General features: G+C 42.0%; 1 protein-coding gene across 1 annotated transcript in view; it reads right to left on the bottom strand.

The window, feature by feature from the left end:
* Window positions 1-4,224: 4,224 nt before the first annotated feature.
* Window positions 4,225-16,737, bottom strand: part of LOC117530688 (cGMP-dependent protein kinase 1-like) — a 67,663-nt gene continuing 55,150 nt past the window's right edge. Inside the window, 11 exon segments of the mRNA XM_034193565.1 lie at window positions 4,225-4,588; window positions 4,849-4,915; window positions 5,767-5,829; window positions 5,904-6,026; window positions 6,100-6,263; window positions 6,513-6,613; window positions 6,616-6,653; window positions 6,788-6,877; window positions 8,746-8,885; window positions 14,134-14,230; window positions 16,615-16,689. Coding sequence (XP_034049456.1) covers window positions 4,490-4,588; window positions 4,849-4,915; window positions 5,767-5,829; window positions 5,904-6,026; window positions 6,100-6,263; window positions 6,513-6,613; window positions 6,616-6,653; window positions 6,788-6,877; window positions 8,746-8,885; window positions 14,134-14,230; window positions 16,615-16,689 — 1,057 coding nt within the window. The 3' untranslated portion in view covers window positions 4,225-4,489.

Genomic DNA, 16,737 nt, shown 5'->3' with positions numbered 1-16,737 from the left:
TTAGGTCCAGTTAGCTCACCTTTAGCTTGTCATAAGTCATGTTAGGTCGTTAACAGTCCAGTTAACACACCTGTTAGCTCAGTCCCATTAACTCACGAACAATCCTGTTAGCTGAGTCTTGTTGGCAGAGCCATGTGAAAGAACAAAATATTTTATTCTTGTTTTGTCTGTTGTAGACACAATATCACCAAATCATTAAAATAGTCTCCTTTTGCATTTTCGCAAAAATACAGGTAAAAACATTGAAACAGATGTGTTCATTTTTCAAAGAATGAAGTGACTAAGTGGCTAAAATTGTGATCACAAGATTTAAAATTTGAAAATAACTGTGCTCCTATTCGCCCCTGGTGACAATAGCAACAGCCACGCCCAAACTTTGGCTTTTCTTTGCACCTTGAGCTCCAGAGATAGTTTGAGTTTGGTGCCTTAAGTGCCAAATCCAACAACAAAGAAAATTTGTGGAAAAAAGAAGGTGTCAAAGCAAATTTTTTAATTAACTATGCAAAAAAGGAAAAACAAAGCTAATAGCCATCTTATTGTAAAGCTGTTCACGTTCTGAATATTGATTCACAAGCTAAAATTTAGATTAATTTCTTCTTAACTTCAGACTTGAACTTATTTTAGTAGGAAAACCTGGTTCACAGGAGGCAAACAGTATTTACAAATTAATATTCTTACTGAGGTCTTGGACAGAAGCTAATTTATTGTTTTAAGCTTTATGACATGCTTTAGGGCCCCTTCACACATAGTACGAATGTGGTCATATTGCTGCATGAAGAGGAATCGTATGCAATGCGGTGTAAAATCGTAGCTGCTTCCAACACCATCGTATACTGTTGCTACAACTATTTGCACACAAGACCAGCGGCTGAAAGACAGAGTGTGCCCTGTGAAACACATTCGATCCCTCTCGTGGCAGGTGTCGGCCAAATTCTAGGTGACACACACGAACACTCAATCACCGCTGCGCTTTTGCACTGAGAAAATGTGTGGCCATTCACACTGTTAGCACGAAAACAGTCAGCAGACAATTACTTTCAAGCTGGATGTGAAATTTGTCTAAGTGCCCCCACGACTGCAGAGTTGCAAATAGCAACACACGTGGTGCATGTGTCTCACACGTGTGTTGCTTCCCCCGCTCCCCCAACACATGTGGTATGCCAGGGGAAGGGGGGGTAAAACTTGCATAAAATGCTTATATGTTTGCACAGATCTGATCACATGAGGGCCGGACAGCCAGGTCTGATTGCACACAGCACGGGGAAGGGCCTGTCAGCTGTTCACAGCACACTGACAGCTGGATGACGGCTTAGTGCACACATTACAAACACAGAATCTACTGCCAAGACAGTTATATAAATAATTACGACAATACCTACATATGCAATTACATAACAAATAACGAAAGTGAATGACCACATAACACAGAGTGACATGTTGGTCTGGGTGCTGAACGGACAGGGGGTGTGTCCGCTCACAGCGGCTGCTGTAAAGATCTCTGCTCCTAGATGTCCCAGCTGGAGAACACATACCGTGTTTTGAAGGACATGAACTTACAACATTCCTCCGTGAGGCGCATGTCTCTGCATGCTGTCCTCACATGGAAATACATAAAACATCTTTCGCCTCTGCGCCGGGCTGCAGCGGCCGCACACAGCACACCATGTCCTTGTTGATTTCAGGCATTTTTCCTCACCATTTACAGGTCAGTGATGTAGCACAGTGGTAAAGTTTATGGCTTGCAATCAGAGCTTTTGTAAACTGCAGGTTCGAATCCTGTGGGTGGCATCTATTTTTCTTTTTTTTTTCACAGCAGCTGCACGATGTGGTTACACATGCTCCAGCTGCTCGCAGTGTGTTCCCACTGCAACGGTTTCGTGCACGCTCAAGTATGACACTGTTGCGTGTTTGAAACCGTCGCAGCAACTTTGTTTACGCCTGCCCGTTGGCTCGAAGTTTTCGTGGTTTTGCTCATACGAGCTGTTCCACTGTGATTCGCCCTGATTTGTACTTATTCACACTATGTGTGAAGGGGCCCTTAGCTCAGTCACTACCTATAACTTAACAGGGATATAAAGTGAATACATTTGCATCTTTTGACAGACTGTGTACTGTATCAGTATGTTTTTTGGAACAGTTTATGGTCTGGGAATTTATAAAAGTGGACCATATGAGACGATGAGCTAATGGCGGTGCCAAGCCTACAGCTTGGAAAGGGTCAGATTTTAAATGGGTATCAGTGGAAATTTCAAGATCAAAGTTCACCAAAGTTTAGCTCAATGCAAAATATCAGCATAAAATACTTGCAAAAATCCAATGAATCTTCCCTACATTGCACATTAAAAAATTATTTATCTATAATACATAAATAAAAATTGACAAAATATTTGTGAGACCACACCCTCCATTCTGGTTGGACGCTGGTGATGCCGGCCATAATCCAGAAGGATTAGGAAGCAGAGTGAGGTATGTTTATTATTTCTCTACAGTTTGTGTATATCTTGAAATGTGATTTTAAAATATTTGTGAATTTGTGTTTTGAAATGTTATGGTGTCTTCCACTGGGGGGCCTCCATACACCTGGAACAACATTGACAGAGATTGAAAATGAGTTTCGAAATGAAGGCATCACGGTGACTTACAACTTGTTCCGTCCTCAAGTTGTTCTCTTCCCGCCCGTCATCCATCATTGATTCCATTCCAGGAAAAAGATTCCACTCTCTTCCAGTTTAATCTCAGAGTCAAATCCGGAGATCGGGAGAAAGCAGCAAACGTACCAAAGCCACCTGCACAGGACAAATCTGCCAAGTCCATCTGTCACAGGACAGGACATAGGAAGACATTCCAGGGACGAAACGCTTGTTAAGGGAAGACAGAAAAAAGACAATCAAAGGTCAAGTGTCATGTGACATCAACAACGTTTGCAGGAAAACATGGTCGAGACATGAATGGAGTTTGTTCACTGTCCAAAGCCATCAGTCTCAGTTCCTACAGTTCCTACAAAATTCAAATAGAGTCAGAGGTTGTGCAGCGATTTCTTACTGGACTCCTTTCCATCAGTACACATTCATTCTTATGATCAGTTCGTATCTCATGCACTTGGGAAGTTCAAAGAAACTATTATTGGTCATGGTTTCAGGATCTCTGTAGATATCAACAAAAACTTGGAAGAATGTGTCAATGAAAGTTCTCTGTGAAGGAAAATCATCTTGAAGACCAACAAGAAGTCTGTTTGCTGTTTTGGTTTTTAACATAAGGAGAGCATTTAGCTCAGCTCTGAAGATCTTCTGAAGGCGGAGAACAGAGGACAATTCTCTCAGGTTTGAGTGCTGACATCAGGGTGCCTCGGATGGAAAACAGCCCATTATCGTAGCAGACGCTTCAACGCAGATGTTTCATTGGGGAAGATGAAAGAACAGTACTTGTCTCATGTGCCTTTGACCCCCAAGTTGCTCCTGGTGTCCACCTGAGGACCACCCATGAAAAAGCATGGCAGAAATTTAGTATGTTTATCATTTACCATAATGTGGGATGTTTTTTTTTTTGTCCCATATCTGTATTCCAGAAGTTGGCTAGTTCATGGTTTGGAGCCTGGCAAAGGTTCTGGACCTTGCTGTCCATGAAGGTGTTGCTTGGAGGTCCTTGTCTTGGTCGCGGCACTTCACGGATAAGTTGAGGCAGTGTTTGGAGGCCTGCAAGTCTTCTCGTTCTTGTGTTGGTACTTCTACTGGTTGGCTAAACCTGCGTAAAAGCCAGAGTGACTTGCACCTCGGTTGTGGCACTTCTGGTGATTGAGGCGGCTTTGGAGGTGGCAGAGACTCGTTTGTGATTTGTCGACTCGCTGTTTGAAGGTTTGACACACTTCACATTCGTCTTGTGGCATTTCTATTCATTATTCAAGGGTCATTTTGTCAGCAGATGCTTTTTATTCCTGTCTTGCTCCTGTACAGAACCTTCAGAGGTGGAACCGTTCTGGAAAGAGAGAATGATGGTCCACAGGAAATGCAACAATGTCCAGTGGGTGACAATGGGGGGCTTTTTGTACCATCACATACAAGATGACTCAAAAACACATTCTGAATTATAGGATCATTGGATTTTGTATAGGGCCGGTTGTAGAAATACTGTTAAAGTTCCAGAAGATGAACTATGGATTTTAATGCCGACACTTGGATTGTATGAGTTTTGAGACACGTGAAGCTTCCAGAAATGTGTGAACAGCAAGACACATCGGCTTCGTTTCCATCTGCTTCAACCTTCCACTGCACCAATGACATCATTGGACGGCACAACAGGGCTACAAATGGTTACGGGTTTGATTCCCACACAGACCGCTCATGCATGAAAACAACACATGCAGTCGAGGTCACAGTACGATTAAAGTGCTTCAGGCAAAAAACAAAAAGGACACCGGTTCCAAAGGATTTGGTTCCAGATTTCTCCGTCCACACCACACCGAGGACCTCGTTGGCCCCTGGAGGACGTCTGACTAAAAGTCGTAGTCCCAGCCAGAGTTGTCGTCTGGCGGTGGGTCGTCTGTGTCTTCAGGAAAACTGTCAAAGTTACTGGTGTCAACTGGAGAAGAAACCTGGAAAATGAAAGGAAGATTATGGACATCTCTATGAAACAACGTTCTGTAAAAAAGAGATCCCCAAGCCTTTTCTGCAGCGCCCCCTTTGGTAGGTAAGAATATGTAATATTTGTTTAGCTGCAGTACTCAGTACTTTGTGCTTGTATAAAAGCATCAGCTAAATGAGTAAATGTCAATATAATTATCCATCTGTTGACAATGTAACTCCAGTAAGATCCACAAAGTTAGAATACTGATCCTTTGAGGAGGCTACTTACGTTAGGTATGATGGGCGGAGTCAGCGTTCCTTTCTTCAGACCCTCCCAGTTAAACCCCTCAAACCACCTGAACACACACAGGAAGACCATCTTGAGCTTGAACTGCAGACACAAATGAACCTGAACACTGACAGAAACAGCACTGTGGCCACATGATCAGGTATATCAGGTTTAGGAGCATGGATCCACCACTCCAAGGATCCTCCTCAACTGAGTCTCACTAAGGAACAATTCACTTGACACAAAGTCATTCCAGCAGGACCCAAGGATCCTCCACAGAGACTTGATACACTCAAAAAACTGATGCACTGGATGAACTCAATTCAATTATGAGCAGGATTTCCATCTAATAAATATATGTAGCCCCAACTCAAATAAAGCACATCCATGCAAGATAATTTAAATTAATTTAGTTGGGACTACATATATTTATTAGATGGAAATCCTGCCCATAATTCAACTGAGTTCATCCAGTGAGTCATTTGATTGAGTGTCACACTCAAAAAACTGACTCATTGGATTGGATTCCATCTAATAAATATATGTAGTCCCAACTCAATTAAATTACATAATATTGCATGGATGTGTGTTATTTGAGTTGGAGCTACATATATTTATTAGATGGAAATCCTGCACATAACTGAATTGAGTTCACCCAAAGAGCCATTTTGTGAATGTACCATAACAACCATACACAGACAGGAAACACCAGGATGGTAAAAGGGCTGAAAATAAAATAACGTCAAAGCTACAGTACAGTAAAAATTCCAACATTATTTGACCACTGAAGACCTCTATAATGTTATAATGTTGTAGACACAGACGTACATGCATACACACAGAGACACACAAACAGGCATGGACACACAGGCGCGTGCATACACAAACACACACAACACACATACAGGTCACACTCACTTGTGTTTCTGGATGTCTTTAACTCCATTTTTCAGGTTTCCGAGTCTCTCCGAGGGACTGTCTCTGTTGGTAAAACATGTCCATGTTGAGTTCAGGAAGGAATAAAAAAAAAACAAAACACTCACAGCGCCCCCTACCTGCATAGCTTCTTGATAAGATGGGCAGCGTTCTTAGTGATCTTTTTGGGGAACTCAATCATGTCAATGCCCCTCAGGATGATGTTGTACGTCTTCATGGGATCTGGACCTGAGAATGGTGGACTAGAAACACAAGGACAGTAAAATACGTAGTTGCACTGTACTCCGCCAGACGTGTAGTGATTTGTGTCCTTACCTGCCCGTTAGCAGTTCATACATCAGGACGCCCAGGGACCAGTAGTCTGCTGAGATGTCGTGACCTTTGTTGAGGATGATTTCTGGAGCTACATACTCCGGTGTTCCACAGAATGTCCATGTCTTCTTACAGAAACCGATTTTCTTGGCAAACCCAAAGTCAACCTAAAGAAATCGAACGTCAGGATGGGATTGATCTGGCATTTGTCATCTCAAAGCTGAGACAAACAAAGTCCATGTTTCAGGAATCATCTGCTTTAGGACAAACAATGTGGTGGCTGTGACACCGTGTGCACTGTTACAGAGGCACGGGAGAAGTTCATTTGAACTTTAGACTCTCAGTACACTGACAGTATTTATCGACACAGGCTTAGCTTGGAAAAAGGGTTCGAGAGAAGAGAAAAGTTTAGGTACCAGTTTCGCATATCCCCTGCTGTCAAGGATGAGGTTTTCAGGTTTCAGGTCTCTGTATATGACACCTTTGGCGTGCAGATAGGCGAATGCCTCAACGACACGGCTGTGTAGAACCTGGTGGTCGAATCCTCAAAGGAACCTCTGGAATTAAAGCACAGCTTGGTTAAAACTGACACATGCAGTGAAACATTCATAGTATGAAAACTAATCAAATTGATTAATAATCAGATTACAACCTTTAAAATAATATACAATGATAAATAAACAGTTTGTACCGGTCCCTCAGGATGGTCCACAGTTCTCCTCCCAGACAGACTTCCATCAGCATGTACAGATATTTACTGTCTTTAAACGTCCGGTACAACCTGAACAAAAACAACAGCATTAAAACCTGCTTCCCCCAGTAACAACAACAACAACAACAATAATAATGATAACTAGGCCGCCAGCAGGTATGCATGGGGTTCAAGCCCCATATGTGACTCGTAACAATGCAGTTGTGAGCTGCAGAGCCACATGGGTTGCTATCAGGGCCAGGCGCTTTTCTTGCCTTGATCCTCCTTTGCTCTTTTCAGACCTGATTTGTTGTTATGGAGAGGGTAGGGGTGGGGCTGGGGAGTGACTTTCGTTGAGTGAGGTCATTGGTGAAGTATGTAGGTCAATCTGGCAGGGAGTGCCAGATTGACCTACATACTGTATATATGTAGTCGGGGTAGCACGGCGTCAGGGGTGTTGCTATGGGGGTGGGGTGTGTGTGGGTGGTGAAGCAGTGTAGTCAGGTCTTGGTTCTGGTGACCAAGTACTATGAAAATTGACAGGCATCTTTTTGTTCATTTTTTGTTAATGGACCATGTTTCATGTTTATTGGACTTAATTACCTTAATAACATCATCTTAATAACAAAGTGTTGCTGTGTTGCTTTGTAACCGCTGTTCCCAGCTCCACTGGCTTGGATCCCTAAAGCTAAAAAAACAATATGAAAACAATAGGGTTCCCAACCACGCTGGGACTGGGAACAGTGTTGCTTTGCAACTGCTATCCCCAGCCCTGCAGGGCCTGGATCCCTAATACTGTAATTTCCAGACTATAGAGCGTACCTGAATATTAGTTGCACCCACCAATTTTTAAAAGAAAAAAACAAATTGAACATAAATAGGCCACACTTGTTTATAAGACGTGGGTCTCCATGTTGTAACATGAGACAGAAAGACTTTTTAACTTTGAATTAAATATGAACTGTCAATGCTTTTTTTTCCCTGAAGGTAACACGTAAATATTGATGCGCACGTCATCCAGCGCAAGCACAGTGTCTCTGTTGAGTAATGTGAACTTTTTCTTGAGATTTTATCCCGTGCAGCCAGATCGGATGGAGTCTGTGGTAAATGAGACGTTAATGAGGCACTGTGACTTTTTCGATTTGTTGCACAAAGACAGACAACCGGTGGGGAAAGGTGGGATGAGAAGGCTACGCTCCGTTAACTGATCTGACGGCACAACTCTGGCGCAAAGTGCTGGAGAGGGACTTTTCTTCACTAAAACAAACAGGTAAGACCTTATATTTACACTGTGTGTGAATTTACACTGCATGAGGAGCGCAGCTTTCAGGAAATTAATTGACAGCATCAATTGACATCAATTCAGCATCAATCCAGCTTATGAAAAAGCCTGTAAAAATCCATAAATTAGCCACATCATTGTAAAGCCCACAGTGCTCAAAGCGTGTGAAAAAAGTAGCGGCCTATAGTCCGGAAATTACGGTACTACGACTAATAATATGAAGTAGGACAGACTACAATAAGAACCAGATGTGACCCTTGAGGTACTCCAAACCTCATTGTAGCTCCTGCTGAGACCTAATTACTTACAGATATTATTTACTGATCATCTCTAGAAAATAATACAAAATTAAAGGGTTGTTAGAAATTATTGTTGACAGGTTTTATTTTGTCAGATTTTTTCCGGGAGTAGACAGTTTTTCACACTATGGTTGACATTTTTGTAAGAATTGAAGAAGTACAGTAGCTTTTTTTAAAAACATGTATTTAAGCATTCATTTCTTTAGAGCAGGTCAGTTTGGACACATGTGATGGTGCAGCGGGTCTCCACATCCACCACACTACTGGTACATAATCATCATGGCAACCACCCACCTCTGTATTCAGGTGATAGGTGGGCATGGCTGCTACTTTGGGTTTAAAAAGAAGACATTTGTCATAAAATGAAGATGAAGAACCTGACGATGAAGTCAGAGTGCGCCTCGGTCATGATGTGTTTCTCAGAGCGGATGTGCTCCTGCTGCCTCGTGTCGACAATGTGGCGCTTCTTCAGGATCTTCATGGCAAATGTTTTGGCCTCCTCGCTTTTCAGCTGAACCTGAAACACAAAAGGCTTCTTTATGTTTCTCAGTAAAACCGTGCTTAGAGCCAGCTTCTTCCTTTGGTGGTTTAGATGTAAACTGCTCAGGCTGTAAACACAGCGGTATGAATAGAGCATGACATAATGGTCTATATGTGAGCTCGCTTAGATCCCTCACGCTGTGTTATATGAGCTGACATGCCAGAAGTCATGGCTCCATTAATGTGTGTGTGTGTGTGTGTATATATGCAAATATGTAAATATGTTGGAGTTAGCAAAACAACTCATTTAAGTCTGTAGTTCATTACTAGGCAATAGACAATACAGTTCACCCAATCCTTCAAACTACACAATATAAAAAAGAAACACATTGTGTTGTCTGCATCACAAGTTACAGAAAACACAACATTTAACAGAACTAATATAAGCTGTAGGTTTAGCCATCACAGTGGTCATTATAGCAGATTTTCTGTTGTCTCTAGTGGCAGAACGTAGGTGATGATGTGATGGCGTGGTCATTTTTCAATGATAATGGCACAGACAATAATTTACTTAACTGAAAGATATAATAGCTTTAGTGTGTTGCACTGCAAACCCTGGGCCTGATGGCAGCTTAAGAACTTAACTTTTTGGGCGGTTATGAATTAATTCCTCTCTGTAAAATCACACAAATTATTCATGTTTATCTGCTTAAAACCAAGCAACTCTCTGCACTTAAATAATTTATCTCTTGCTGTCTGTTTTTCCTCCTCGTTAATGATAAAAGATCTGTCCTGGGTGGTGACGACAGCACAGAGGATTGTAGTTGCTGAGCTCCTGACTGAGACTCTGTGTATGCTGAGCGCTTGCGCCATCTGCAAAGACAGCAGCCACTCGGGACATTCCCTGTTTGCTCCTCTGCCATCGGGGAAGAGGTACCACACTATAAGGACATAGACAAGTATAAGGAACAGCTTTTTCCACAGAACTGTAGCCTCCGTCACCCCACCCAGTCCCCCTCCCACAAACACAGACATTCAGTAACGGATATCAACATGTGCAATAAATAATATAGTCTGTTTGCATATCTAAAACTGTCATACCTACTAAGCATTAAGCACCTGAAAAAATTAAACACCTTTCTTCTTTTTTCTTTTGGGGGGGTATTTTAAGAAGATCTTTCCATCCTGTGAAGCTGTTCATTATTTTTTGTTTTGTTTAAAGCTGCTGCTGTGTTGTTTTTGTGTGTAGCTGTTTGGAAAGTGCCACCAGAATTTCATTACAGAAATGGAATGAAAATAAACATCTATTCTGTTCTATTAAACAACATCTGGTTTGTCCTTGACAGAGCGGTAAGAGGCAAAAGTTGATAATTTTTAACTTTTAACAGCAAGTGCTATCATGGTATGCCACTGCCGTGGACACAGCCAGGGGTGGTGGTGGAATTTTTCTATCAGAATTAGAATCCGAATCTGAATTAGAATACCCTTTATTCACCAAGTATCTACAAGAATACAATGAATTTGACTCCAGTTTGAGCTGCACTCGCTCTGTAGGGGCACATATAAATAAATACTAAACACTGAATAATTCACAGTAAAAATGTGCAAATAAAACTAAATGTGCAATAAAAATGTGTGCAAAGGAGAAACAGACAAACAGATTGAAGTTGTACATGAGGTATGAATGAGTTTTCTGGCAGGTTAAATTGTTCATCAATGTGATGGTCTGTGGAAAGAAACTGTTCCTGTGTCTCGTTGTTCTAACGTACAGAACTCTACTTCTGTAACGTCAGCACATCAAACTGTCATTGAAAATAATGGAATATCCGGTTTTCTTTCTGTCGCTTACTGCTGACGTGAATGCAGCTATAGCATTTTCTACTTCTGATCACTTCCTCAACTGTGATTAGCCAAACTACAGGAATGGTTACATTACCATGTATTTGTGATGCTAATTCACAAGAGGTTATTACAGTACAGTAGTGTTGAGAATAATAGTAGTGCTATGTAACTAAAAAGATTAATCCAGGTTTTGAGTATATTTCTTATTGTTACATGGGAAACAAGGTACCAGTAGATTCAGTAGATTCTCACAAATCCAACAAGACCAAGCATTCATGATATGCACACTCTTAAGGCTATGAAATTGGGCTATTAGGGAAAAAAAGTAGAAAAGGGGGTGTTCGCAATAATAGTAGTGTGGCATTCAGTCAGTGAGTTCGTCAATTTTGTGGAACAAACAGGTGTGAATCAGGTGTCCCCTATTTAAGGATGAAGCCAGCACCTGTTGAACATGCTTTTCTCTTTGAAAGCCTGAGGAAAATGGGACGTTCAAGACATTGTTCAGAAGAACAGCGTAGTTTGATTAAAAAGTTGATTGGAGAGGGGAAAACGTATACGCAGGTGCAAAAAATTATAGGCTGTTCATCTACAATGATCTCCAATGCTTTAAAATGGACAAAAAAACCTGAGACGCATGGAAGAAAACGGAAAACAACCATCAAAATGGATAGAATAAACAGAATGGCAAAGGCTCACCCATTGATCAGCTCCAGGATGTTCAAAGACAGTCTGAAGTTACCTGTAAGTGCTGTGACAGTTAGAAGATGCCTGTGTGAAGCTAATTTATTTGTCCCTCTGTTAAATAAAATACATGTGCAGAAGAGGTTACAATTTGCCAAAAAAAAAAACACATCAACTGGCCTAAAGAGAAATGGGGGAATATTTTGTGAACTGACGAGAGTAAAACTGTTCTTTTTGGGTCCAAGGGCCGCAGACAGTTTGTGAGACGACCCCCAAACTCTGAATTCAAGCCACAGTTCACAGTGAAGACAGTGAAGCATGGCGGTGCAAGCATCATGATATGGGCATGTTTCTCCTACTATGGTGTTGGGCCTATATATCGCATACCAGGTATCATGGATCAGTTTGGATATGTCAAAATACTTGAAGAGGTCATGTTGCCTTATGCTGAAGAGGACATTCCCTTGAAATGGGTGTTTCAACAAGACAATGACCCCAAGCACACTAGTAAACGAGCAAAATCTTGGTTCCAAACCAACAAAATGAATGTTTTGGAGTGGCCTGCCCAATCCCCGGAACTAAATCCAATTGAGAACTTGTGGGGTGACATCAAAAAAGCTGTTTCTGAAGCAAAACCAAGAAAGGTGAATGAATTGTGGAAGTTGTTAAAGAATCTTGGAGTGGAATAACAGCTGAAAGGTGCCACAATTTGGTTTACTCCATACCTCGCAGATGTGAAGAAATCATGAAAAACTGTGGTTATACAACTAAATACTAGTTTAGTGATTCACAGGATTGCTAAAAAAAAGCAGTTTGAACATAATAGTTTTGAGTTTGTAGCGTCAACAGCAGATGCGACTATTATTGTGAATACCCCCTTTTCTACTTTTTTTTACTAAAAGCCAAATTTCATAGCCTTAAGAGTGTGCATATCATGAATGCTTGGTCTTGTTGGATTTGTGAGAATCTACTGAATCTACTGGTACCTTGTTTCCTATGTAACAATAAGAAATATACTCAAAACCTGGATTAATCTTTTAGTCACATAGCACTACTATTATTCTGACCACTACTGTACATCTCAATTCAATTTAATTTATTACATTTTATATAGCGCCAAATCACAACAAAGCTGCCTCAAGGCGCTTCACACACAAATAAGGTCTAACCTTACCAACCCCTATAAAGCAAGCACACAGGTGACAGTGGTAAGCGAAAAACTCCCTCTAATAATTAGAGGAAGAAACCTCAAGCACACCAGACCCAAAGGGGTGACCCTCTGTTTCGGCCATTCTACCAACATAGATGACAATAAAAAATATACAGGAAATTTGGGGAGTCCATGCTGGTGTCCAGGATGGGAGGCTTGCAGAAGAAGACACCCACTCCCATTTCTGGATGGAGCTGCAATTCAAACAGAGAGAAAAAATACAGAATCATGAAGACTACAAATAAATAATTTGTCAGCATTAAGCAACAAGAAAAACAGAAGAAGTATATCAATAAACTACTTACCCCTGATCTTGACCCCATCATCTCTGACCCTATCACCTCTGGTCCTATCACCCTTGACCCTGCTCTGCTTGATCTCAGAAGCCACTCAGTGGTCTTTTTTCATATCCAGTATGATGTGAGAACTGAATCCTGGCCTGATGACATCCTGTCAAACATTCACTCGATGCCACTTACACCATGTGCATGTCCACTCTACCATGTGCGAGCAGGAATCTACCATCAAGCCAGTAGATTCTTCAGGAAAACCTGTTGAGTCACATTTAATTGCTTCAACAGATTATCACTACCACGTTAATCCTGAACCTGAAACCGATTCCACCGATGGAACAGTTTCTGCTGTGTAAAATAACTGTGGATGGAAAATAAATGTGTGACTAATGTGAGTCGTGTTTATGGTCGGATCAAATTCACACGCGACCTAAAATAGCTCCTGAGGAATGATGAGAGATCCTGTCGGGGATTCCTTCCTCTTTTTAGGCAAACACGCCATCAGGCTTCCCCTCTGACCTTTTGTACCCCTAAAACTCCGCCTCCCAGATCACAGAAACCCGATTCCTGAGCTGCAGCACCTCCCACCCTTCATTTATCTCACACCCTGGAGGTTTAACAAACTTAAAAAAATATATAAAATATTGTTCAAAAGGCATCTGTGTAGATTTTTAGGTTATTTAACATTAACTTATTTAACAGAGAAACCAGCAACTAAAATGAAGACAGACAAGATCAAAGTGAAGATCAGAACCGGGAGCTTGAAAAGTGGATTCTGTTTGACCAGAAATGTTTTGGCTCTTTGGCTCATGATGCTTCCAAGAAAAGAGTCTGGGGAGTCCTGGAGCGTAGGGTGGTCAGACTGTCACATGCCTACTGGTTTCCAATTACCAGCTTGGATACTTTACTGGAAACTTACCACAAATAGAGCAAACATCACAGAGGACACACAGCTGACACCTGAAGTCTGGACCGCACCAACACAGCAGAAATGATCACATACACGTGTTTGTCAAAATGAGACAAAATGTTTCAATAATGGGATATCCAGTCCACCGTGCTGCATCATCCAATCACAGTCAAAACTCCACATCCAAATAAAAAGTCAATTTCTGATGGTATTTCAATAAGATTAATTTAAGGAAGCTCTGATTGTTGTAATAAATCAGTTCTCTATCAGGATTAAAGATAACTGCAAGTTTCTACCTAAAGTTTGCGGGATTTTGGGGATTTTGTGATGTTCCGTAATGCTGTCATACCAACTCGACGCGTCCAAAGCCTCCGACTCCGAGGGTGTCCACGATGTTGAAGTCGTTGAGCTTCAGACTGGAGAAGAAGGCATTCTCTGCTTCATACCTGTCAGGACCAAAGACAGAGACATAGTCAGCAAACAGGAAAAAGATTGATGCAGCTACTTCACCTTCACGTCGAGCGCCGCAGCAGCAGCTCTGGGTCAAGATGAACCGTAAAACGGGTTCTGAACACAGAGATTTGTAAAGATGCTGTCGCACCTGCAGCATTTGACCACGTGGAAGAAAGGGAACTTCTTTGTGGTTTGGATGGAGAAGGAAGTGATGGGGAAGGATGAGGGAGAAGCAGGGAGACTAGTCAGCTGCTCCCTGTGCCGCCTGGCTGTGATGGGAATCAAGTCCCTCATTACTCAAATCTGGCTGACTGAATCCACAAATCCAGAGTTCAGTTGCACGTGGTTCTTCTCAGCTGGGGTTCAGACCACAGGAATGTTAATTATGATGTCTTCTATCAGGACAAAATGTCAGGAAGTGTTGCGGAAAACTCACAACATTCATCTGAACATTCTTCACTCAGAAGGAATATTTTTGGGTTTGGTCATTGATTCTGCAGAAGAACATCGATCAAGTCTTTTGTTGTCAGGAGAACATTCGGCACAGCATTTGTAACAGAGCTGATTCAAAGGAAGAAGTCCACGCCCACTTTACATGGTGAGGAACAATGATGGCATGACAGCAACTCCTGGTTCTGATCTGGTGGCACCGGGTGGGCAGATCCTCCAGCGCTCTGTGCATATGTGGCTTTAATGGGTCAAGAATAGAATAGGACTGAACCGAATCCAGAACAGAACTCCTCAGGGGTCCAGGTCATCCCAAAAATGTTCTACAATCTGATGCACAAAATGAAAAACGGCCAGATTTGAGCGTGAAAAAAGCTGCTGGATGTTTGAGTCCATGTGGCAGTGCTCAGAGCGATGCTACGACTGAGGAGATCCTCACACGGGTTTGTCCTTTTGAACAAACCGGGGGGTCCTGCGGGCAGGAATGCAGCGCTGGTGGGACTGTATTTTTAGGCTGTGCTTCAAACACACACACGCGTGTGCACGCATGCATGCACATGCACACAGACACACGCTTTTTTCACCCATTTCCTGCTGATCAGACACTCAGCGTGCCCCCGCACTGAGGTCAACACACTGGGAACAACTTGTGGGTCTTGCACAAGGGCGCTTCAGTGATTTTCCTGTCTGATACAGAACTGAACCGAGGATCCTCTCCTAACATGCCTGTCACCTCCTCTTCAGGTTTAAACCCTGTGTTTGGAATAACACAGAGTCTCACTCTCACAGACCTACTGAGGCTCAAAGTGACACGTTTTACAATGTGAAAGAAAAATAAGCTTCTTTTCATGTTACATTTTTGTCACTGTGAAGTCCAGCTGGTGTTTTTGTGCTTCTGAAAAAGGCTTTGAGGACACGCTTAGCATTTTGTGTCAAAGTTGGGACGAGTAGCCCAAACATATTTTTAAAAAATCACCTTTTTTTTCCTCTTTTCATATTTTCAATGATGGCAATGAAACTTTTTTAATTGTCTTTTTAATATAAATTACAGTGACTCAGGTCATTTAATCTGACAGTTTCAATCAAACTCTAACAACACTGTGTGTGTGCGTGTGTGTGTGTGTGTGTCCATATCAGATTTCTGTAGAAACAAAAGCCTCCATCGACACATAGACACTCTGAAAATAGTTTGTCGTACTGAGAAACCGCAGCTTTCAAATCCTCTTAACCTTCACACTGCCTGAGTGCCTTTCAGCAAGACACAGCCTCTGACAGGTGTCCTGTTCCAGTCACAGACAAAAACATGTGTCTGTGAAAAGGAAAGACGCTGCTGTGATGTTTGAGTGCAGGGGATGAAGCTTTGATGATTTCAGGAGTCAAACTGTAAAAGTTCCTGAATTATATTTGACTTAACATCAGCCAAAAACAGCAACAACAATGACAACAGAAGCAACAACAGCAAGAACAACAACAAGCTTTTGCACATCGTATCTGCATATATGGCTGTTTGGGCTCCAAGCCCCGCCCCCTAAACCTGACCTTTAAGGTACGTCGATGAAGGTTCTCAGTTTTCCAGGTAAGAACCATGTAGAACTTTATTCTGCAACACCTGCACATCTGGTTAGTTTTTAAACTGTTGAAACATCTTGAAAACCAACAAGGACTCCAGGTGGAGACCTAGAAGAAGTCCCTATAGTTCCACCACAGTTCCTTTTCAAACTGAGTTACTAGTTCCATTGTACAGTTCTAGTTGCTGGGGAGGACAAGCATCTAACTTACAATTACCATAGCAACACTCCTGATGGGCAGCAGGATACACGTTGAACCGATGTCAGAATGACTGACATCGACGTGGACATGGACGTGCACACGTGTGTGCCTGTGTGTATTTAAAGTGAAATTCTTGATGACCTGATTGCATTAAACGTACTTGGCTTTGACCTCGGCGTCCTCGTAGGCTCTGTTTGACACGTCTTCTAATCCACCAATCAGATGCTTGAATGAACTGAGGAGAAAAAAAAAAACAAACAACCAACCAATCAGAACAGAGCTT

Source organism: Thalassophryne amazonica, chromosome 18 (assembly GCF_902500255.1).
Source record: "Thalassophryne amazonica chromosome 18, fThaAma1.1, whole genome shotgun sequence".
Classification (NCBI taxonomy): domain Eukaryota; kingdom Metazoa; phylum Chordata; class Actinopteri; order Batrachoidiformes; family Batrachoididae; genus Thalassophryne; species Thalassophryne amazonica.
This window is presented reverse-complemented; position numbering and strand designations above follow the sequence as displayed.